The sequence below is a fragment of the Hippopotamus amphibius genome, chromosome 4 (assembly GCF_030028045.1).
Source record: "Hippopotamus amphibius kiboko isolate mHipAmp2 chromosome 4, mHipAmp2.hap2, whole genome shotgun sequence".
Classification (NCBI taxonomy): domain Eukaryota; kingdom Metazoa; phylum Chordata; class Mammalia; order Artiodactyla; family Hippopotamidae; genus Hippopotamus; species Hippopotamus amphibius.
This window is the reverse complement of record NC_080189.1, coordinates 123,591,046-123,616,106: the sequence shown is the minus strand read 5'-3', so window position 1 is coordinate 123,616,106 and position 25,061 is coordinate 123,591,046. Positions and strand designations below refer to the sequence as shown.

The window sequence follows — 25,061 nt, the reverse complement described above, 5'->3', positions numbered from 1 at the left end:
TTTGTTAGTACTAATCGAAATCAAGAAAAAGGAGGAAATAGGTTAGTTTATATAAAATGAGACATACGGTCATAAGCGGCTTTAGTAATTGCTCTTGCTGCATTCTTCTGAATATCAGGAATTGTAGAGTTTTCTGCAAACGATAGGAACTTCTTAAGACCGCCTGTCTGTTGAATCAGCACCATAGTATCCGTGTCTTCAAGGCAATTGGCCATCACGGAAAGCGCTTCTATATGAAGGTCATTCAATTCCTAATAATAAAAGCAAACACAGCTTCAGAAAATTGTAATAAAAACAATTCATACTTTTCAGATTTTACTACAAGAGGGACTCAGATCAGTCAGAACATAATGCAATTAATTTTGTTGACAGAGGCCCAAGCAAACAGTCTGTTTATTAATGTAACGTCACTCTCCCTAACAATTTGCCCCATCTCTTCTCATTTCCCCTACTCCAAAATGTAGGGGAAATTTTTTTCCAGATCTTTACACTGTTGTACCAGTTTCCTCTGCATAACAAAGTGAGACAGCTGTGTTTATACATATATCCTCATACCCCCTCCCTCTTGAGCCTCCCTCCCACCCTCCCTATCCCACCCCTCTAGGTCATCGCCAATCATCGAGTGGATCTCCTTGTGCTATGCAGCAGCTTCCCACTAGCCATCTATTTTACATTTGGTAGTGTATATATGTCAATGCTACTCTCTCACTTTGTCCCAGCTTTCCTTCCCCCAATCCCTGTGTCTGCAAGTCTGTTCTCTACATCTGTGTCTTTATTCCAAAGACAACATACAGATGGCCAACAAACACATAAAAAGATGCTCAACATCACCAATCATTAGAGAAATGCAAATCAAAACCACAATGAGGTGTCACCTCACATCAGTCAGAATGGCCATCATCAAAAAATCTATAAATGCTGGAGAAAGTGTGGAGAAAAGGCAGCAATAAATGCTGGAGAGGGTGTGGAGAAAAGGGAACCCTCCTGCACTGTTGGTGGCAATGTAACTTGATATGGCACCACAGTATGGAGATTGCTTAAAAAACTAAAAATAGAACTACCATATGACCCAGCAATCCCCCTACTGTGCATGTACCCTGAGAAAACCATAATTCAAAAAAACGTGTACCACAGTGTTCATTGCAGCACTATTTACAATAGCCAAAATGTTTTATAGATAAAAAAAATAATTGCTGGAAACTTCCAGTAATGGTATCCAAGTGAAGTTGCTCAAACAGCTTTCCACCGATGACTTTAAAATCTAAAGAAAATATTTTTTGAAAAAGCAGACAGAAGCTGAAAGAAAGTATTTTCCTTAAAATTTCCAGTTGGTAGAGGGAGGTATTGTGAGTGTGTGGCTTTCTTGCCTGAGGAATCTCCAGGATCCCCACAGCAGTGGAAAACTGCAGCCTTATCTGAACAGTGAGAAATTTAAGGTGGAAACCCTTAAAGTGAGAGGAACGCAGCAAGGATGCTCCCCCCGCCATGGGAGCATTGCTTCTGATCAAGGAACCTGCTTCACAGCAGCAGAAGTGTAGTAGGCACATGGTCACAGAAATCACTGACCTTCCCATGTTCTCCACCATCCTGAAGTCACTGGCTTGATAGAATGGCCTATGAAAGACTCAGTGACCATACTAGCCAGGTCGCAATACCTTGCAGGGCTGTATTTGCTTTGAAACAGTATCCAATATACAGTGTTGTTTCTTCCAGGAACCAAGGAGTGGATAGGGAGTGGCACCACTCACTATTACCCATAGCCATTCAATAGCAAAATTTTTGTTTCCTGTAACCTGTAACCTTATGCTCTGCTGATCTAGAAATCTTAGACCCAAAGGGGGGAGGGGGAGGGGAATGCTTCCACCAGGAGACACAACAATGGGTCCACAGAACTAAAAGCTAAGACTGCCACCTGGCCTCTTTGAGGGTCTCATACCTCTGAATCAACAGGCAAAGAAGAGAGTTACTGTGCTGGTTGGGGTGATTGATCCCAACTTTCCTAAGGAAATTGGACTGCTACTCCACAATGGAGGTGCGGAAGAGAATGCCTGGAATACAGGCGGTCCCTTATGGCATCTCTTAGTAATTCCATACCCTGTGATTAAGCTTGATGGAAAACTGTAATGACCCATTCCAGGTACCACTGCTAATGGTCCAGACCCTTCAGGAATGAAGGTTTCAGTCACCACATCAGGTGAAGAGTCAGGATGGGCTGAGGTACTTGCTGAGGGCAAAGGAAATATGGAATGGTATTAGAAAAAGGTAGTTACAAATACCAACTACAACCATGTGATCAGTTACAGAAAAGAGGACTGTAGTTGTCATGGCTATCCCTTATTTTATGTGCATGTGCATGTGTATGTGTGTGTAAAATATCTTTCTCTTTTCTCTCTTATCCCCCCAGGTAACATGAGATGTACTGACTTTGTAATATAGAATTTAAGTAGAGTTAATTTTATATTTTAGTATTTAAATTATAGGATGTCAAGGAGAAAAGTAAACATCATCCAAGGACTTTGAATCCTCCTCCAGGGAAAGGGACAGTGTGTTTTTGATTGTACACAAGACAGCTGTATCATGTCTTATGAAGTGAAAGTATGATCTTGTTATTGTCTTTATTTGGAGATTAATGGTTAGGAGCTATGTATGGATGCCAGGTTGACTAGTGATGGACTTGTGATAGTTAATTTTTATGTTTTAACTTGGCTAGGCCACAGTATCCAGATATTTAGTCAAATGTTATTCTGGATGTTTCTGTGAATGTATTTTTTAGGTAAAATTAATATTTAAAATCAGTAGACTGAGTAAAGCAGATTACCCTCCACCAAGTGTGGTAAATGACTCTTTTTGCTTTTACCCTAGAGAAAACTAGGGCAGACAAATGTTAAAAGACTAATTCTAGGTATTTCAAGAAAACATAAGATCGTAAACAAAAATTAAAAAATCTTAAATCTTCTGGGACTTCCCTGGTGGCACAGTGGTTAAGAATTTGCCTGCCAATGCAGGAGACACAGGTTCGATCCCTGGTCCGGGAAGATCCCACATGCCACTGAGCAACTAAGCCCACGCGCCACAACTACAGAGCCTGTGTTCTAGAGCCCACGAGCCACAACTACTGAGCCTGTGTGCCTAGAGCCCGTGCTCCACAACAAGAGAAGCCACTGCAATAAGAAGTCCACACACCACAACAAAGAGTAAGCCACGCTCACTGCAACTGGAGAAAGCCTGCACACAGCAACAAAGACCCAACGCAGACAAAAAAAAAAAAAAAAAAAAATCTTAAATCTTCTAAATCAGAAGATTAAAAAAAATTGTTTTCTATCATTAGTCTGATTTAATCGTGCTGGTAAACTATGTAGCAATAAGCAAATTAGTCCATGCTACTTAGTATCACACTTAAATATACTAAAATTTCATTTAAAAATATTCTATAATTTGTATTTTATAACAACACTGAGAGAGTTATATCTCCTCATAGATAGTTGAATGAATGTTACAGGTACCTTAGTTTCTAGGATCTTAATAAGGTGGTCCACTCCTTGGTTGTCTCTCAGCATAGCCCGGGACGCCTTATCATTTGTAATAACACCTAAGGTTTTGAGAGCCAACAACTGAATAATTGGATATTCTGACTTCAAGAGCTCTATTATAGGAGGGATTGCATTTAGTTCTTGAAGTATAGCTCGGCACTGAAAATCCTGCCAGGAAATACAAATGTTCAGATAAGTGATTTTTTAAGCAAAAATACAGTCTTAAGAATGGAGAAATTCTGTTTTCTAAGAACTTTGTAAGTTATAATGTTCCCATCTTTTATTCCAGATTTGCTTCCAAAATAACTCATAAACAAATGTAAGCAACCCCTCGATCGGCAGCACTGAAATATTCATTTTAACTATACGGACACTGTCAATAATAGGAAATAGATGTGATCTTTGACTTCTTGGCAGCTATTGTTTCTTTTATTATACAGCAAATTCCACTTACTACAAACAGCATTACAATAAAATCTATGCATAATGCAATTCTTTTCACACTGTATACCCTGTTTCCAATAGCATTTGATAAAATGAAATGATGGTATCAATACTTTATTATCGTCATTCAAATGGATTGTTTATAAAGTGCTAAAATGCATGCAGTGCTGCTGGCAGGCCCTGTGCATGCAAATTTACATCAGGTTTAGTGCTGACACATGACCTTTATTTAAGACATTTACAAGATAGAGGGGATCATTAGAGTCCAGACAAGTGGCTCTGCATGGTGTGCCTGTGATCCTGTGTGAGTCATGGAAGGAGGGGTCATTGGGGTGAGCGAGAGGGAAAACAGAGCAAAAAGCCCCTGGAAAGCCCCAAACTCTGACTACTAAACCATGACATTTTAAATCAGCACATAGTAAACTTAAAATAGCTTTAAAGGCAGAAGAGGCCCCACTTCCAGCTTAGCTTTTCTCTAGCCATCCTTCAACTGCCTCTACTGTTCAGCTTCCTTTGGACATAAAAACTATAGGTTGCTGCTTGTTATGGGTTGAATTGTACCCCCACCCCAAATATGTTGAAGTCCTAGTCCTCAGTACCTCAAAATGTGACCTTATTTGAAAATAGGATTGTTGCAGGTGTAATTAGTTAAGGTCATGGTGGAGTAGGGTGGGTATAGTGGTGTCCGTATAAGATTGGTGTCTTTATAAGAGGAGGAGAGAGAGCCGACGGAGGGAGAGATTGCAGTGATGAGGCTGCAAACCAGGGACAGAAGCTGGGAAGAGGCAACAGAGGATTCTAGCCTCCAGAACTGTGAAGGAATAGGTTCCTGTTGTTTTAAGTCAGTTTGGGGTACTTTGTTATAGCAGCCTTAGGAAGTTAATACACTGTTATTAACTAGTCCTTCTGTTATGAAGAATAGTGGAGGTAAGTCTTTTCATTTCCACTTAATAAAGAAATACAGAGAAATAGAGCTAATAAGGAGTCTTGGGATGAAACACACAAACACATTTGCAGGATTATTTAGGTCTACAGGATGAAATAAAGTCACCAAAGAAGGGATACGGCTGCACTTGTTTTTCAGGGAGAGTGAAGGTAACACGCGTGAGTGCCTAGCCACGCGGCAATGACATGCCAGGGCCAGGGACGCATGCTTTGGGTACCTTTTGGCATAAGCCCCTTTGTCTTCTTTTTCTATATATTTTGTCTAGATATTGAATACTTTGCCTCTCAATGAACCCTCCCTCACCTTTGCTTTAATATCTCTTCTTTCACATTCTATTGATGGCTATTTAAAATGGTGTCTTGAACTTCCAGTTGATCTAAAGCTTATCAAACATGTGTGGGAATTATTCAGGAACCTGAGCAGGAAAAGAAGCAGAGAAGGCTGTCCAAAGTAGCAGGGAGCTGACTTGCTGGGGGTGTGAGGGTGTGCATGTTGGGTGGGGGGCTGGGGGTTGGGGAATTGGCGGAGAGGGATCAGAGGACAGGACAGGTGGGGGTACGGGGCGGGGGACAGGTGGGTAGGTAGTTTCTTCCATTACGAAGGAAAGCAGCACAGTGAGGTAGCATCTTCCAGATGTGAATGATGAGTTTTGTTCAACAAAACTCAACTTTTCACCAACAAATAAGCCTAATCCAAAATCTTGATACAATGCATGGGGCATATGGTACGACCAACTGGATCACCAAGATTAGATCAATAGGGCTTCCCTGGTGGCGCAGTGGTTAAGAATCCGCCTGCAATGCAGGGGACAAGACCTAAATAATGCAAATTCTTAATGGGCTTCTGGCCATTTTAATTTTTTGCACAATCCACTAGCAACATATTTTCAAAGTAGAATATTTAAAAATCTAAAATATCCTCTCTCTGTATCTCACTAAAATTGCATAAGTAGGTAAAATTTCTAATGTATCTTTTTAGCCTATGGTAGTTAAGAACACGTAATGGGACTTCCCTGGTGGTGCAGTTGTTAAGAATCCGTCTGCCAATGCAGGGGACATGGGTTCCATCCCTGGTCCTGGAAGATCCCACATGCCTCGGAGCAACTAAGCCCGTGCGCCACAACTACTGAGCCCACGTGCCTAGAGTCTGCTCTGCAACAAGAGAAGCCTCCGGAATAAGAAGCCCGCACACTGCAATGAAGGGTAGCACCCGCACTTTGCAACTACAGAAAGCCCATGTGCAGCAACAAAGACCGAATGCAGCCAGTATATAAAAAATTAAAAAATTAAATAAATTTTTAAAAATTAAAAAAAAAAGATTAGATCAATAGGTCAAAACTAGATCAACACTAATATTAGATTTCCTGTTTTGGAAGAAATACATCATATCTAGTATAATCCCACCTTAATTTGCAGTCATTCTGTTCTTTTAAAATTGGGATATGTTTCTAAAATGTCCTTTCATGGGGGACAGTTACTTATAAAATGTGAGAATTGAAAGGTATCGACACTAAACTTCCATTTTTTTTTTCTCTGAATAACACTAAATAGTACTGAGAAGGACAGATCAATTAAAACTGGAGTGTTTTTTTAAAGCTTTTTCCATTTTTTTAATGGGAAAATAAATTCTATAACCAGCTTTTTCATCAAAACACAATTTTAGAAATCAATCTCACCTGGACCAGGTTGTAAATGCACTCGATAGAATTCTTCTTCACATCCGGGTCTGGGCTGCTAAGCAGTCTGATGAGAGGCTCTAATCCACCTTGTTCAAATATTTGCACTTTGCTAGTATACTCTGCAGACATGTTTGCTAGGCAAAGACTAGCAAACTCATGGATAACTACTTCTTCTGTGTATCAAAAACAAATAACACAAGTATGTAAAGGCTTATTCGACCATTCATTTAAAGCATGCTGTGGAAACCAAAGCTCACAAATCTTACCATGGTTGGAGCCTGTCTTGGTTTGAGAGATTTTTAATGACAATTCACAATTGGTGTTTCATAAATTATTTCCAATAGGCACTTTAATGTGAAAATAAACCATTCCCCCTTTTTGAAATAGATGGAGGATGCAGAGTTACCTTCTGGAGCCAGCTGAGCAATCACAGAATTCATGACATCTAACTCCCTTAACAGTTTTTTGACATCATCTACAAAAGACGAAACAAAATCTTAATGTTTATTAATAATCATAATGGCAGTGTCTGTGGAATATTCCTTATGAGATAGCTTCTGTTATTATCTAATTTTACAGATAAAGAAATTGAGGCTTAAAATCACACAGCAAGTAAGAGGTGGGGATGGGTTTCACACCCAGGTCTGTCTGACCCCAGACAGACTCTAGCCCATGTTCCTTAATCGCTCAGCTACTACCTTCCAAAAAACTGAAAAAGATAACCATAAATGTGCAAAAGTGCCTAGAATACCATCAGTAAAGTTGAGTTACTGTGCTCTACACTTGCTTATGATATAAAGTAATTCTTTTTTTGTTTTGTTTTGTTGGGAGGATATTTTTAAATTTAAATTTTAATAAAATAAGTACAAAATGCAAATAAGAATTCTCCTCAGCCTTTTTCCATAAATACATCTTTTCTATAAATACATTCCTTTTGCTTATCAGAAATGCCAAAAAACGCTTAAAGATAAATATTGATTTTTTTAAAGTTCACTTTTGTATTATTTATAGGAGCCTAATTAAAGCTAGGCAGTTATGCCCCTACGTCTTCCTTGCCATCCTTAACCCCCTTTTTCTGAGAAATAAGGCATAGCTGCTACTTTAGGTTTGCAATTTCTCTTCTTGGTCGATTTTCTCTTCTGTAAGCCAAAATGAGCATTACCAGAAGTTTGGAAAAGTTCACTTCGCAGCAGCTGAAGCAGATGGTCTTGGGGATAAACCGTTGGATATATTTGCCTTTTCTTGGACACCTTTTCCTGTGGGATTCAGGGATATGGCTGTTCCTCAGTCTGTCAAAACTTCTTTCTCTCTGTTCTGTTCAAAATGGCTCAGAGAAGGCTAGTGGACTTAACAGCGAGCTATATGCACGTGAATAGGCTTTGAGTACAAAAGAAAAATTGAGTTTCAGGGACGTGTAGGACTTCATTTTATAGTTGAAACTCGTCTGAAAAACATATTACCTCCACAGGTTAGGAAATAAATAGCCATGGCATAATAATAGTCAGATCCACCCGAGCGTCCTGGTAAACTAGGCAGAGTGGCCCCCTCTGGAAAAGCATGTTGTCATTCTCTTCTCACTCTTATGAGTCCAGACTGTATTGTTTACAATGATTTTTTTCGAAGGCTGAACCAAAGTCCCCTATTTTTACATCCTTGAAGAAAAGCATTTCTGGGCTTTTAGATCTCAAAGTACATTCCCTGTTTGTATACAAAATAGCCTTCCATCTACTTCAAAGTTTATGCTGCAACACTGACCACAAGGTCAGGAAGATTCAGGCCCTGTGTTCTGTTTCTCTGCAGGAAGCGTCTATCGGCTCCCACAGGGAGAGGCCCCCTTGTTGCATCTGTGAGTGCCATCAGCCCTTGGTCTGCCCACACAAGTTAGAAGTTTTCATCAGAGGACTCTCTGGGCCCCGAACTTCCCTCCCACATATGAATTTAGCCCAGGTCTGTTCAACGACAGATCTAGTAGGTTTATCCACTACAGCACTTTCTTGAGACTCCGTGGATCATTCAGATTCAATGGCAGCTCTTGTAAATTGGTGGCACAGCTGATTAATTTGTTATTCAACTTTTTGACACCAGATTGTTCAAACAATCCTTTTTTTCTTGAGGTTAAATCAGCAGAAATAATGGATAAGCTGCTACTTCTGTCATTTTAAACATAGTGTTGGTCTGTGTCGCCTTCTTTCTCAGAAGAGATCACTCTCAGATATGTTAACTTGGACTTGTGGTTGGGCATGTTAACTTGAACATGTTCTAGGCAAGCAGTGTGACACCTACAATGCTAGCTTGTTTCAGAACCGCCAACACCTTCCTTCCTGGAGTACCTTCATGTCATCTGTTTTAATTGCATTCTTTTTTTAAAAAAATTATTTTACTGAAGTATAGGTGACTTACAATGTTGTGTTAATTTCTACTGTACAGCAAAGTGATTCAGTTATACATATATATACATATTCTTTTCCATTATGATTTATCACAGGATATTGCATACAGTTCCCTGTGCTATACAGTAGGACCTCGTTGTTTTATCCATTCTATACATAATAGTTTGCATCTGCTAATCCCAAACTCTCAGTCCATCCCTCTCCCACCCTTGGCAACCACAAGTTTGTTCTCTATGTCTGTGAGTCTGTTTCCATTTTGTAGAGAAGTTCATTTGTGTCATATTTTAGATTCCGCATATAAGTGAAGTCATATGGTATTTGTCTTCCTGTTTGTGACTTACTTCACTTAGTATGATAATCTCTAAGACTCCACACAAAAAACTACTAGAACTGATAAGTGAATTCAGCAAGATAGCAGGATTCAAGATTAACATACAGAAATTGGCTGCATTCCTTTACACTAACAATGAAATATAAAGGGAATGTAAAAAAAAATCCCTTTAAAAATAGCATTCAAAAAATAAAATGCTTAGGAATAAACCTGACCAAGGAGGTGAAAGACTTATATGCTGAGAACTATAAAACTTTAATAAAGGAAATTGAAGATGATTCAAAGAAATGGAAAGATAACCCATGCTCTTGGATTAATTCTTATTCACAATTTTTTTGGCTGCATAATATTGACCATCTAATTTACTCTTGATTTTGTAGTACTTTTTTACATCAACTTTTTCCTAAAATGGCAAGCTTTTCAGATTGCCTTAAGTAATGTAAAGTCTGCGTTTCCAAGACTACTCCTTCTCACGAGGATCCTGATGTACTCTCTCTTTAGCTGGCTTCATTAAGTGAGTATCTGTTATATGGCCTCATTGAACTAAATACAAACTGGAAGTAAAAGAAGATAGGAGCTCCCATTTGACAAAAAGGTTTAACAGAGTAATTTAAATGCCTATCTCGGGTGACCCAGGCGTGGCACAAGCACATAGCTCTAGGACCCTAGCAAAAAAGAAAAAAAAAAAAATTTATTTGCAACTGCAAAAGGGAAAGATGGTTCTCAGAGCAATCCTTTAGTACCTGGAATGTTGGAACATTCTGTTGGTTCATCCACTATGAGCATAGTGGTGGAAAACCATGTGAAGATACAAATTTCTGAAGCAGCATCAGTTATTTTAAGACTGTCTAAAGATGATAATTTAACCGTGCAGCTTCTGACGTGCATTTCCTTACGTATTAGTCTGGGAACATGGCTTTTCATTTAAGTCAAATGAATGGTTACTCATTTTTTATTCCAAGTTTCCTTGGACATGTATGAAAAGTGAAGCAATAGCTATTAATGTGTTGCTCTCTTAACAAAAAAGGAGCTCCACAAGCCATTGAGGATGCCATGTGTTTCATCCACATCATCAGATAGTTCAAATAGAAAATCAGGTAAGTTAACCCCAGTAATGATTTGATTTTTTTTCACCTACTTCACAGAATCAAAAGAAGGTCCTTAGAGGTTCATTCAGTATACTTGGGACGCAAGCACTCAGTGGAGACCTTGAAGACAGCAAAGGTCTTTTTATGGTTAAGCTTTGCAGTTGCAGACTACACTGGTCCTAGCACTGGTTACAGCCCAGCTGGCCAGCTTACAGACTGTGGTTTGACAGGTCTAAGGGAGCCATCTCATTTAGCACCCAAATGTAACAGCATTCTTAACATTTGGGGGCCACAACACACTCCTTTAGAAACTCACGAAATTCAACTTAAAAACCTGCTCAGAAAAATTTGCAAATTATAGGGTTTCACAGATGATTAACTCCTCATATATTGGAAGATGAGAATACTAAATAAAATGAATAATAGAAATTAAGAACATAAAAATACAGGAAAAAAAGTCATAGAGACCTAGATAATAAATTAGAAAATATAGATGTAAACAGGAAATTATAACTCTCCCTTCTCTCCCCATGTCACTTACAATGAGAACCTGACTTAGCATGGACACTAATGTTAAGGATCATAAAAGGTTTAGTGAACAGAAAGTCTACTGAACTATGAGTCACAGAGCACAGCTATAATTCTAGTTCTCATCTCGGTTCTGCTACTCACCACCTGCATGGCTTTCAGCAAGGAACCCAATCCTTCCAGGAGTCTTTCCTGTGTTTAAAATGAGGAGTTGCACAAGGGGTGTTATAAAGCACCTTTGGTTTTCAAACTCTGTGGTGTGTACACAGAATAAAACAGAAGAAATTTAAATAGTTTCCCCTTTTTTGTGTATAAATCATTCAATATGGCACATTCAATAGGGCAGAATCAGCCAACCCTAGTAGACACCCCCCCGAGACAGATTTATGAAGGCCCCACAATACGAATGATTACTACTTTATTTAACTTCTCTGTGCCTCAGTCGCCTTATATGTAAAGGAAATAATAGCACAACCTCATGAAGTGATTTAATATATAAATATTATATACGACGGTGCCTGGCACATTTGTAAGTACTATATAAATAAGTGTTGCCTAGTATCACAGTCTAGGTTGGTGGAACACCCACTGCCCCGTGACCTCATCCTGCTGTCATTCCCAGAAATACTCCCAGAGCCTCCGCCTTGCAGCACAGCCACTCCAGAACTCCTGAGGTGCCACCAGAAACCCTTCCACTGACTACCAAGTCCCACCCCTGCCAGCCCCACAACACTGCTCATGCTGTTCCTGCAGCCTCTGCAGCTGAAGGTTGTGATGGCACAGATGCCAAACAAGGCTCTCCTCCCCCTCCCTTCCCCTCCTCCACTCATAACTGTCTCTGAAGACACCAAGGACACAGTCCCTGCTGGACACCATGGAATGGGGAGCCCCCACTGTCTCACAGAGGGTTCAGGGTACGTGAGCTGGGACAGTGCAGGAAGTTGGGGGAGGAATCTTTGCTTGTGTTCTTGCTGAGACTATGGTAGAAGGGAGAAGGTAGGATGATTTTAGTCACGTACCACAATAGAGACATGTTTACTCCTATCAGCCTGAGTTTCATGATAGAATTCAATCTCTACCAAGAAAGTCATTTTTTGTTATAAATAACAAGGCTTTTGTTGGCTAACTCAAAAGTCTACCACCATAACATGCAAGTGACTTACAAATGGAAAACACGTCCTATTCACTTGTCAGAGACTGCCTTTATTGCATGGTTTTGGTCAAACTGATATTCTAATAGACAGGACAGCATATTTTTACTGCTACTATTATTCCACCATATTAAATATTGGAAAATACTCAAGCAAGTAATAGGTCTGATTTAAGGAGTAAATACATGTCTAAATTTATTTTTGGCAAAATATAGCTTGCAACTTCAAAGAATAAATGTATGAAGACTTTTTACTCTGGGCTTTGTTCACAATGAACTACATATGAAGTGTGACTTACATACATATAGGCAGACAAATTACATTATCCTAACTCAAGAAAAAAACTATTTTAAGAGACAATGAGTGTTCTCCTAACTTGTAAGACCAGAACATACTACATCACCAAGTCTGAGAATTTTTGCATGGATATATGTGCACATATTTTTTATATTTAAAAATACCCCTTAAGGGCTTCCTTGGTGGCGCAGTGGTTAAGAATCTGCCTGCCAATGCAGGGGACATGGGTTTGATCCCTGCTCCAGGAAGATCCCACATGCCACGAAGTCACTGAGCCCATGTGCCACAACTGTTGAGCCTATGTGCTGCAACTACTGAATCCCATGTGCCTAGAGCCCATGCTCCTCATCAAGAGAAGCCACAGCAATGAGGAGCCTGCGCACCACAATGAAGAGTAGCCCCCACTCACCGCAACTAAAGAAAGCCCGCGCACAGCAAAAAAGACCCAACACAGCCAATAAATAAATAAATTTAAAAAAAAAGACAGGAAATTGTGTTTAAAAAAAAATACCCCTTAAAATATGGAATCATACATGTGTTGCACATTATACTTACTTAACTTTTTTGTTAACCTTAAAGTCAGTTTAAATAAAATTAAAACGAATCCCTTAAGGTTAAATTTAAAAGATGGATAATGCATTACGTGAGATTATCTGGTTAGTTTTAAAAGCGGATACTTACTATTAGAAGCCAGGATTCCAAATATCATAGTAGCGTTTCTTCTCACAATTTTATCTTCGTGGCTGAGCAGCTTAGTTAAAGGTTCCACAGCTCCAAGTTCAAGGAGGGTTGCTTTATTTTCCTCACCTGACAACACAGGTAAAATAAAATCAGACATGGATAGCAATCTCATCGATATTCTTCTTTGTGTCATTCCAATTTCTTATTCCTTTCACATTCCTCTGCTTCCACATGTATTTCTCTCAGAATAAACCTTAGAGCACAGGTATCCTGGACATCTGAGGCTCTCCCTTCCCTGGATGTTTACAAAGCTGGCTTCCTCATTCAGTTCTTGGCTCACACTGAACTGAGGGGTCTCTTCTGACCACACTGAGGGGTCTCTTCTGACCACACTACCTGATGTCATCACTACATCCCAGTCCTTCTGATCTCTCTTTATCCTGCTTCATACCACTTAACAATCTCCGTGCATTTTTGCTTACTCCCCTGTAACTTAAGTTTCCGTGAAGACAGATACGCTTTCTGTTCTATTCTCCTGTAACCTCAGTGCCTAGCACAGTGCCAGGCATGTAATGGGCACTCAATAATACTTACTTGCATAACTAATTATAAAAATTAACACACAGAGTCCCCATGTTAAGTTCAAGTGTGTGTGGTGGAATTTAGGGTGCTTGTTTTTCACCCAGTGGGTTTGCCTGCAGCCAGCATGGAGGTACACACACAGAGCAGAGTCATCAGGGTTAACTGGGGACTCCTTAGCTGTGGCAAGCAACCTCAGAACCTGAAGGTCAGTGAAGGTCAGCATCTAGCCTAACTGAAAGCAGTTTATCCACACCCCAATAACAGTTTATCCATACCCCAATAAATGCAAAGTCTGGAATAGTGTGTAGGTCCTGAGTAATTTCAGCTTTTCAAGATCGCCAGCTATGAAAATGCTTATTTCATCTTCAAACTTAATTTAAGAGTAAAATAAAGTCTTTTTAAACTTTTTTGCCTCAGTTTTCTCATAAAATTAAGATATTTTGTACTTGAAGTTATAGGTGTGTTCTGATAACAGTTCTCAAAATACAGACTGTATCTTCCTATAGCCTGTGGAATTGCCCTGTATCTAAATGGTTAAATCTGTCACTTGATAAGAATATGCTGAAATATGCATTGTTGACTATTACAAATGTCTTTCTCAAATCTTCCATAATATTTGTATTTTATTGGGGTTCTAAACGGTTAATTACTTAGATGAAAATATTTTATCAAATTTTAATTTAAGGATAAATTTTAGGATAAATAAACGGTGGCTTCATGGAATCAATAGAGAAATATTCCATCTTTTTCAATTTTCTAGAAGAGTTTGTGTATAATTGGTATTATTTCTTCCTTAAGTGTTTGGTAGAGTTCAGCAGTGAAAACATCTGGACCTGAAGTTTTCTTTGTGAGATTTTTAACTACAAATTTCCATTTCTATAATAGATAAAGGGCTATTAAGGCTATGTATTTTTCTTTAGTGAGCTTTGAGAGTTTGTGTCTTAAAATTAATTTGCCCAGTTCATCTAAGTTGTAGAATTTATTAGCATTAAATTGTTCATAATATTTAGATTATCCTTTTAATATCTATAGGATCTGTAGTGATGTCCCCTCTCTCATTCCTCATATCAATAGTTTGTCTTCTCTCTTTTTACTTATCAATCTGGCTAGACATTTTGTTATTCTTTTTGAGCTCAAAAAACCCAGCTTTTCATTCATTGCTCTTGTCCATTGTTTTTCTGTTTTCTATTCCATTGATTTCTGCTCACGTATATATTATATCCTTATTACTAATGACTGTGTTTAATTAGCTCTTGTTTTTCTATTTTCTTAAAGTGGAAGCTCAGGTCATTGATTTGAGAAACCTCCTGTTGGCATTTGGTGCAATAAATTTCTCTCTAGATACTCTTTTACCAGCATCCTACAAATTTTTATGTGCTGTGTTTTCATTTTTAATTTGGATTTTCCTTCTGATTTCTACTTCCACTCATCGGTTATTTGAAAGTGTGTTATTTACTTTCTAACTATTTAGTGATTGTCCAGAGTTCTTTGTGTTATTGATTTTTAATTTAATTCTAATGTGGAATAGCATATATTTTGTATGATTGGAATTCTTTTAAATTTATTAAGGCTTGTTTTATGGCCCAGAATATAATCTATTTTGATAAATGTCATGTATGCACTTGAAAAGAATGTATATTCTGTTGTTCTTGGCGTGTTCTATAAATATAAATTAGGTTAAATTAATTTATGTTGCTGTTCAAATCTTTTACATCCTTACAGATTTCCTATCTACCGGTTTTTTCACTTATTCAGAGAAGAGTATCAAAATCCTCAGCTATAATTGTAGATGTCTGTTTCTCCTTGCATTTTTAGCTTCGTGTAATTTGAAAGTCTGATACTAAATACATTAACTGTTTGATTTTTCATAGCATCTTGATTAATTGGCCCCTTTATTATTATTATAAAATGGCTATCTCTATCTCTGGTACCATTCTTTTCTTTGTCTATTTTTGTGACATTAATATAGCTATTCCAGCTTTCTTTTGATTAGTGCTAGCATAGGATATCCTTTTCATCCTTTTACTTTCAAATTATGTGTCATATTCTAAGTGCATTTCTTGAAGGCAGCATGCACGTTGGTCTTGCTTTTTTCCTAATAAAACTGTCTCCCTGTTAATTGATGTATTCAGACCATTTACATTTAATTTGATTATTGATATGGTTAGGTTTAAAAATACCATCTTGTTACTTATTTCTTATGTGTTTCATTATTGTTTTCCTTTTGTTCCTTTCTGCCTTCTTTGTATGAATTGAATTATTTGTGGTTTCATTTTGTTCCTTTTTTGGCTTGATACCACTGTTTTGTTATTCTTGTGGTTGCGTTAGGGTCTGTAGTATACATCCTAGCACAGTCTTCTTTCAATTGGTAGTATACTACTTCACATATAGTACACTTATAATAGTATACTTCCATTTTTTCACCTTTCTACCTCGGTTCTGTTGTCCAATATCTTACTTTTATATATGTTTCAGACTGCACAATATATGATTATTATTTTTGTTTAAAATAACCAGTTTGCTTTTTAAGTGATTTAAATAAGCTAAAAAACCTTATATGTTACCATTTCTAGTTTACCATCTTCACTCTCATGTATTGGGTTGGCCAAAAAGACTCAATAGATCCATGTTTCCATCTGGTGCCATTTTCCTTCTGCCTGAAGGACCTACTTAATATAATTAGTAGTGTGGGTCTGCTTATAATGAACTATTTCAGTTTTTGAATGTTTGAAAAAGACTTTATTTCACTTTTGTTTTTGAAAGATGTTTTTGCGGGGTGTAGAAATCTAGGTTGAGAGTTTTAATCTTTTTTTATTCAGTATTTTAAAGATACTGCTCCACTGACTTTTCTCTTTTTTAAGTAAATTTATTTATTTATTTATTTTATTGGCTGTGTCAGGTCTTTGTTGCTGTGCACGGGCGGTGAGTGGGGGCTACTCTTCATTGTGGTGCGCAGGCTCCTCATTGCCGTGGCTTCTCTTGTTGCGCAGCACACGCTCTAGGCACGTGGGCTTCAGCAGTTGTAGCACATGAGCTCAGTAGTTGTGGCTCACGGGCTCTAAAGCGCAGGCTCAATAGTTGTGGCGCATGGGCTTAGTTGCTCCACGGCACGTGCGATCTTCCTGGAGCAGGGATTGAACCCGTGTCTCCTGCATTGGCAAGCGGATTCTTAACCGCTGTGCCACCAGGGAAACCTTGCTCCACTGATTTCTTGCTTGCATCATTTGTGATGATAAATCTGTTGTCATCCTTATTTTTGCTCCTGTGAATGCAACTTTTTTCCCCTCTGGAGGCTTTTACGATTTTCTCTTTATCACTCTTTACAAGAAATTTGATTATGAGGTACCATGGTGGAGTTTTCTTCATATTAATTTTGCTTGGGTTTCATTAAACTTTTTGGATCTGGAGGCTTAGAGTTTTCATCAAACTGGGGGAAATTTTAACCATCATTTTTTTTCAGATACTTATACCGTTCCTCTCTCCTTTATTCAGAGACTCAAGTTACACATACATTGGGCCGGTTTTGATTTACTAATTGATTTACATCCTCATTATGGGTTGTATTCTCCTGCTTTTTGTCATTCCTGGTAATTTTTGACTGAGTGCCAGACATCGTGAATTTTACCTAGTTGGGCAATGGGTATTGTTGTTACCTTGAAATCTGTTCTGGGACACAATCTGGAGAAAGTTTGATTCTCTTGGGCTTGCTTTTAAAATATTTACTCATTAGTACTAGAACAGGGCTCAGTCTAGGCTTAATTATTTCTAATAATTGAGGCAAGATCCTTCCATGTACTTGCACAGTTCTCCATGAATCCTGAGGTTTTGCAGTCTGGCTGGTGGGAACAGTCACTACTGCTGACTCCATGTGAGCACCAGGCACTGTTACCTCGAATCCTGCTGGGCGCTTTGTCTGACTTCAAGTAGTCCCCACACATGTATATGTGGATCAAGCTGAACACTTGAGTGGGACCCCTTAAAGCCTCCTGAGTTCTCTCTCTGTGCAACTCTGTCCTCTCTGTTACTCTGTCCTGAAAACTTGCTGCCTTTGTCTCCCTGGATTTTCAGATCTATCGTCTCAACTCAGAGAGTCCACCAGGCTCTGCACAGGTTACCCCTTCCTGTGCTATGGCCTGGAAACTCTGAAATCAGTAAGCGGGGGCAATCAGAGGGCTTATTTCCTTTGTTTCCTGTCTCTCAAAGGCCCCTGTCCTTCATTGCCTGATATTCAGTGTGTTGCCAACTCTTATTTCATATATTTTTATGTTTTCTTACTTGTTTGGGTCAGGAGGGTAAATCTGGCCCCTTACTTCATCTTGGCCAGAAGGCAAAGTCCCATCGTTTAACTTAAGAAAATATTTCAGAAGATACTGCTAGTATTGAACACCAGAATTCTTACAATATAAAAAGAGATACCATGTGATGACTCTGCAAGGCTGAATGGGACTCATGCTGCTATAGAGTCATGATCCAATGTTTCCCTGAAATTTGACCCAGTATTCTACACTATCTACTCATGAACCATACCTTCCAGAACAAACTCTGGTTTTTACCAGAATTCCCAGTGATGACTACTGCGAGGTGATGGTGATGACTAACCAGGTGAGTATTTTATCATTTGCTAATGGAATGATTTGTTGTTCTCTCATACAAGTCCCCAAAACAATGTTTAAAGTACCATTTCTTTAAAATCAAATTGCTCCTATTTTAGTTTAAAAAGGCTTTGTTAAAAATACCAGGTTAGAGAGGAGAAAAGATGGCGGCGAAGTAGAGAGACGTGGAGTGCATCCCTCTCCACAGATGCATTGGGAATGCACGGAAGGACGCAGTCATTCCCACAGAGAACCAGCTGAACACCAGCAGACGGCCTCGGACACCAGAAAGGGCTGCGGGGAGCCCGACATAGCCGGTAGGGAGGCATCTACGAGGGCTCAAAGAGGGTGAAGCGGCAGAGCTGTGGCAGACGGGAGGGAGCGAGAAACATACGGAGGGTCCGCAGCGCAGCTCAGTGTTCCCGGACCGAGACATTGATCTGCGGCTGAACGGAGGGTCCAGGAGCGGGAGCGTGGGAACCAGAGAGCTGGTTCAGGGTGAGAACCATCGTTGCTGGTAGGGTGACAGACCGAGAGGACAGGAGGGAGGAGGTCCGCGGAGAGGAGTGCCCATCCCTGAGAGCTGCCCGGCCATGATGGCGGCTGGAGGCTGCAGGCTCCCGGGCGGGGGGGAGGAGCCACGCGCGTAGCCTCTCCCTCTCTTTCGGTGCCTCTGCAACAGGCAGTGGAGAGACGCCCTGCGGGCCACCTAAGGCGCTCAGGGATAACAAGCACCCTCAGGCACTCAGGTGGGGCTAGATTAAAACCCCTTGCAACGCCAGCAGCAGGGAGGCTGCCGAGAGAAAAAAAAAAAACAAAAACAACAGCATCAAAAGGAAAAAAACCCGAGAGAGGCCCAACTCTAAGACTTTCTGTGTACGCCTGAGCCACCAGCACCCTCTGCAACAGGCACCTCCAAGCCTGACTGAAACAACAGTGCGCCACTGCTCACTCACTCCCAGGAGAAGGAGCCACTATTGTACCCTCTCCCTCTCCACACACCGACGCTTACCGACGAGCAATAAAGGAACCTCTGCTGGTCACAGAATAACCCAAAAAGAACCCAAGGCAAGGAGAAGGACACTTACAGCTGAGACGCTAAGGAAACAGAAATAGGAGTATCAATACCTATTGAACTGGTCCATTCTGGGATCAGTTCCGGATTTTTTTTTTTTTTTTCCTTCTCTCTCTCTCGCTCTTTTTTTTTTTTTTTTTTTTGATTTATTAAATACGATCTTAGCCCTAAGGGATCTACAAGTTTTATAACATAATTTTTTAATGATATTTTTTATTCTTTTTTTTTTTTTTTTGCCTTTTTATATACTTCTATATCTAGCTAAGTTTTTGGTAGTACGGACAAAATATCTCTCATACTTTCCTTTCATCCCTATCTTTTATACATTTCTATTCCTTTCTTTTTATTTGCATATTTCCAACCACATTACGCTCTTCTGTTCCCCTTTCTTCCAGCCTTTTTAAGTTTATTTTATCTTAACATACTTATAAGCAACACTATCAGTCTGCTCAGACTCCTTACTCTATTCTCCAGATGATGCACTGCCTTGGTATTTAATATTAGGCTTTTGTCTTTATCTTAGTTCTTAGTACAGTTGTCTAATTACATTCTGAGAATCTCCATTCTCTCTGGTGGTACTCCAGCTCTTTTCTATATTTGATCCTAGCTTACAAAATCTCCCTGGATTGATGTTTGTATGTGTAGGGTGTTATTTGTTGTTTGTTTGCTTTTGCTTTTGTCTCTGATTTGTTCTGTTTCAGTTGTCAATTTCTGCTGGGTTTCTCTTTGAATATCTGATAGCACACTGGGGTTCTGTCAGGTCTTTCTAGAGCCTTATGTCCTAACGGATTTAGTAATTGTGTGTCTTATACATGTATGTGTTTCCTAGACTGAATATTCGTTTAATCCAATACTTGGACATTAGTCTGAGGCTTGGACAGTCTTCTATAAACACCTCTATCGCCAGGACAAGCAACCCCAAAAGTTTGGACAACTATGAGGAAACAAAGAAACACCATGCAGGCAAAGGAGCAGGAAAAAAACCCACAAGACCAAATAAATGAGGAGGAAATAGGAAAAATGCCTGAAAAAGAATTTAGAGTAATGATAGTAAAAATGATACAAAATCTCGATAACAAAATAAAGTACAAGAAACAGTTCATAAGAACTCAGAAAAACAAACAGCAATGGATAACAAAATAAGTGAAATTAAAAATACTCTAGATGCTATAACCAGCAGAATGACTGAGGCAGAAGAACGAATAAGTGAGTTGGAAGATAGAATGGGGGAAATAACTGCCACAGAGCAGGAAAAAGAAAAAAGAATAAAAAGATTAGAAGACAGTCTCAGAGACCTCAGTAATAACCTTAAACGTACCAACATTCGAATTATAGGCATCCCAGAAGAAGAAGAAAACAAGAAAGGGTCTGAGAAAATATTTGAAGAGGTTATAGTGGAAAATTTCCCCAACATGGGAAAGGAAATAATTCACCAAGTCCAAGAAGTGCAGAGAGTCCCATACAGAATAAACCCAAGGAGAAATACACCAAAACACATATTAATCAAACTAATGACAATTAAACACAAAGAAGAAATATTAAAAGCAGCAAGAGAAAAGCAACAAATAACATATAAGGGAAAACCCATCAGGATAACAGCTGACCTTTCTACAGAAACTCTGCAGGCCAGAAGGGAATGGCAGGATATACTGAAAGTCCTGAAAGAGAGAAACCTACAGCCAAGAATACTCTACCCAGCAAGAATCTCATTCAGATTTGAGGGAGAAATCAAAAGCTTTCCAGACAAGCAAAAGTTAAGAGAATTCAGCACCACCAAACCAGCCTTACAACAAGTGCTAAAGGAACTTCTCTAAGTAGGAAACACAAGAAAAGGAAAACACCTACAAATACAAACCCAAAACAATTAAGAAAATGGTAATTGGAACACACATGTCAATAATCACTTTAAATGTCAATGGATTAAATGCTCCAACCAAAAGACACAGACTGGCTGAATGGATACAAAAACAAGACCCTTCTATATGCTGCCTACAAGAAACCCACTTCAGACCAAGGGATACATATAGACTGAAAGTCAAGGGATGGAAAAAGATATTCCATGCAAATGGAAGTCAAAAGAAAGCTGGAGTAGCAATACTCATATCAGACAAATTAGACTTGAAAGTAAAGACGATTAAAAGAGACAAGGAAGGACACTACATAATGATCAAGGGATCCATTGAAGAAGAACATACCACAATGGTAAATATCTATGCCCCCAATATAGGAGCACCTCAATACATAAGGCAAATGCTAACATCTATAAAAGGGGACATCGACAGGAACACAATAATAGTGGGAGACTTGAACACCCCACTTACATCAATGGACAGATCATCCAAACAAAAAATAAACAAAGACACACAAGCTTTCAATGACACATTAGACCATCTCGACTTAATTGATATTTATAGGACATTCCATCCAAAAGCGACAGACTACACTTTCTTCTCAAGCGCACACGGAACATTTTCCAGGATAGATCACATCTTGGGTCACAAATCAAACCTCAGCAAATTCAAGAAAATTGAAATCATCTCAAGCATCTTCTCAGACCACAACGCCATGAGACTAGATATCAATTACAGGAAAAAACCTGCAAAAAATACAAACACATGGAGGCTAAACAATTCACTCTTAAACAACCAAGGAATCACTAAAGAAATCAAAGAGGAGATCAAAAAATATCTAGAAACAAATGACAACGAAAACACAACAACCCAAAACCTATGGGACGCAGCAAAAGCAGTTCTAAGAGGGAAGTTTATAGCAACACAGTCCTACCTTAAGAAACAAGGAAATGATCGAATAAACAACCTAACCTTACACCTAAAACAACTAGAGAAAGAAGAACAAAGAAACCCCAAAGTGAGCAGAAGGAAAGAAATCATAAGGATCAGAGCAGAAATAAATGAAAAAGAAAGGAAAGAAACCATAAGAAAAATAAATAAAACTAAAAGCTGGTTCTTTGAGAAGATTAACAAAATTGATAAACCATTAGCCAGACTCATCAAGAAAAAAAGGGAGAAGATGCAAATCAACAGAATTAGAAATGAAAAAGGAGAAGTCACAACGGACACCTCAGAAATACAAAACATCATGAGAGACTACTACAAGCAACTATATGCCAATCAATTGGATAACCTGGAAGAAATGGATACATTCTTAGAAAAATACAATCTTCCAAGACTGAACCAGGAAGAAATAGAAACCATGAACAGACCAATCACAAGTATGGAAATTGAGGCAGTGATTAAAAATCTCCCAACACACAAAAGCCCAGGACCAGATGGGTTCACGGGCGAATTCTATCATACATTTCGAGAAGAGTTAACACCTATCCTTCTCAAACTCTTCCAAAATATTGCAGAAGGCGGAGCACTCCCAAACTCATTCTACGAGGCCACCATCACCCTGATACCAAAACCAGGTAAAGATGTCACAAAAAAAGAAAACTACAGACCAATATCACTGATGAATATAGATGCAAAAATCCTCAACAAAATACTAGCTAACAGACTGCAACAGCACATTAAAAAAATCATACACCACGATCAAGTGGGGTTTATCCCTGGGATGCAAGGATTCTTCAATATACGCAAATCAATCAACGTGATACATCATATCAACAACTTGAAGGATAAAAACCATATGATCATTTCAATAGATGCAGAAAAAGCTTTTGACAAAGTTCAACATCCATTTATGATCAAAGCTCTCCAGAAAATGGGCATAGAAGGAAATTACCTCAACATAATAAAAGCCATATATGAAAAACCAAAAGCCAACATCGTTCTCAATGGAGAAAAACTGGAAGAATTCCCTCTAAGAACAGGAACAAGACAAGGGTGTCCACTCTCACCACTATTATTCAACATAGTTTTGGAAGTGTTAGCCACAGCAATCAGAGAAGAAAAAGAAATAAAAGGAATCCAAATTGGAAAAGAAGAAGTAAAATTGTGACTCTTTGCAGATGACATGATATTATACATAGGAAACCCTAAAGACTCTACCAGAAAACTGCTAGCACTCATTGATGAGTTTAGTAAAGTAGCAGGATACAAAATTAATGCAGAGAAATCTCTTGCATTCCTATACAGTAACAACGGAAGAGCAGAAAGAGAAATTAAGGAAACTCTCCCATTCACCATTGCAACCAAAAGAATAAAATACCTAGGAATAAACCTGCCTAAGGAGGCAAAAGATCTGTATGCAGAAAACTTTAAGACATTGATGAAAGAAATCAAAGACGACACAAACAGATGGAGGGACATACCATGTTCCTGGGTTGGAAGAATCAACATCGTGAAAATGTCTGTACTACCCAAAGCAATTTACAGATTCAATGCAATCCCGATCAAATTACCAATGGCATTTTTCACAGAACTAGAGCAAGAAATCTTACGATTTGTATGGAAACGCAAAAGACCCCGAATAGCCAAAGCAATCTTGAGAAGGAAAAATGGAGTTGGTGGAATCAGGCTTCCTGACTTCAAACTATACTACAAGGCCATAGTGATCAAGACAGTATGGTACTGGCACAAAAATAGAAAGGAAGATCAATGGAATAGAATAGAGAACTCAGAAGTAAGCCCAAACACATATGGGCACCTTATCTTTGACAAAGGAGGCACGAGTATACAATGGAAAAAAGACAGCCTCTTCAATAAGTGGTGCTGGGAAAATTGGACAGCAACATGTAAAAGAATGAAAGTAGAACACTTCCTAACACCATACACAAAAATAAACTCCAAATGGATTAAAGACCTACATGTAAGGCCAGACACTATAAAACTCCTAGAGGAAAACATAGGCAGAACACTATATGACATCCATCAAAGCAACATCCTTTTTGACCCACCTCCTAGAATCATGGAAATAAAATCAAGAATAAACGAATGGGACCTCATGAAACTTAAAAGCTTTTGCACAGCAAAAGAAACCATAAACAAGACTAAAAGGCAACCCTCAGAATGGGAAAAAATAATTGCCTATGAAACAACGGACAAAGGATTAACCTCCAAATTATACAAGCAGCTCATGAAGCTTAATACCAAAAAAGCAAAGAACCCAATCCACAAATGGGCAGAAGACCTAAATAGACATTTCTCCAAAGAAGACATACAGATGGCCAACAAACACATGAAAAGATGCTCAACATCACTAATCATCAGAGAAATGCAAGTCAAAGCCACAATGAGGTATCACCTCACACCAATCAGAATGGCCATCATCACAAAGTCTGGAAACCACAAATGTTGGAGAGGGTGTGGAGAAAAGGGAACTCTCCTGCACTGTTGGTGGGACTGTAAGTTGGTACAGCCACTATGGAAAACAATTTGGAGGTTCCTTAAAAAACTACAAATAGAACTACCATATGATCCAGTCATCCCACTCCTGGGCATATACCCAAAGAAAACCATAATCCCAAAAGAAACTTGTACCATCATGTTTATTGCAGCACTATTTACAATAGCCAGGACATGGAAGCAACCTAAATGCCCATCAACAAATGAATGGATACAGAAGATGTGGCATATATATACAATGGAATATTACTCAGCTATAAAAAGGGATGAGATGGAGCTATATGTAATGAGGTGGATAGAACTATAATCTGTCATACATAGTGAAGTAAGTCAGAAAGAGAAGGACAAATATTGTATGCTAACTCACATATACGGAATCTAAAAATGGTACTGATGAACTCAGTGACAAGAATAAGGATGCAGATACAGAGAATGGACT

General features: G+C 38.8%; 1 protein-coding gene across 3 annotated transcripts in view; it reads right to left on the bottom strand.

Annotated features, from left to right (window-relative positions):
- Positions 1-25,061, bottom strand: part of ARMC3 (armadillo repeat containing 3) — a 96,905-nt gene that overhangs the window by 59,096 nt on the left and 12,748 nt on the right. For all 3 annotated transcript variants that reach the window (XM_057732042.1, XM_057732039.1, XM_057732040.1), the window contains 5 exons: positions 13,065-13,190; positions 7,005-7,073; positions 6,596-6,771; positions 3,504-3,698; positions 68-251 (listed from right to left, as the gene is read on the bottom strand). In XM_057732042.1, coding sequence (XP_057588025.1) covers positions 68-251; positions 3,504-3,698; positions 6,596-6,771; positions 7,005-7,073; positions 13,065-13,190 — 750 coding nt within the window. The remainder of the gene's footprint in view (positions 1-67; positions 252-3,503; positions 3,699-6,595; positions 6,772-7,004; positions 7,074-13,064; positions 13,191-25,061) is intronic.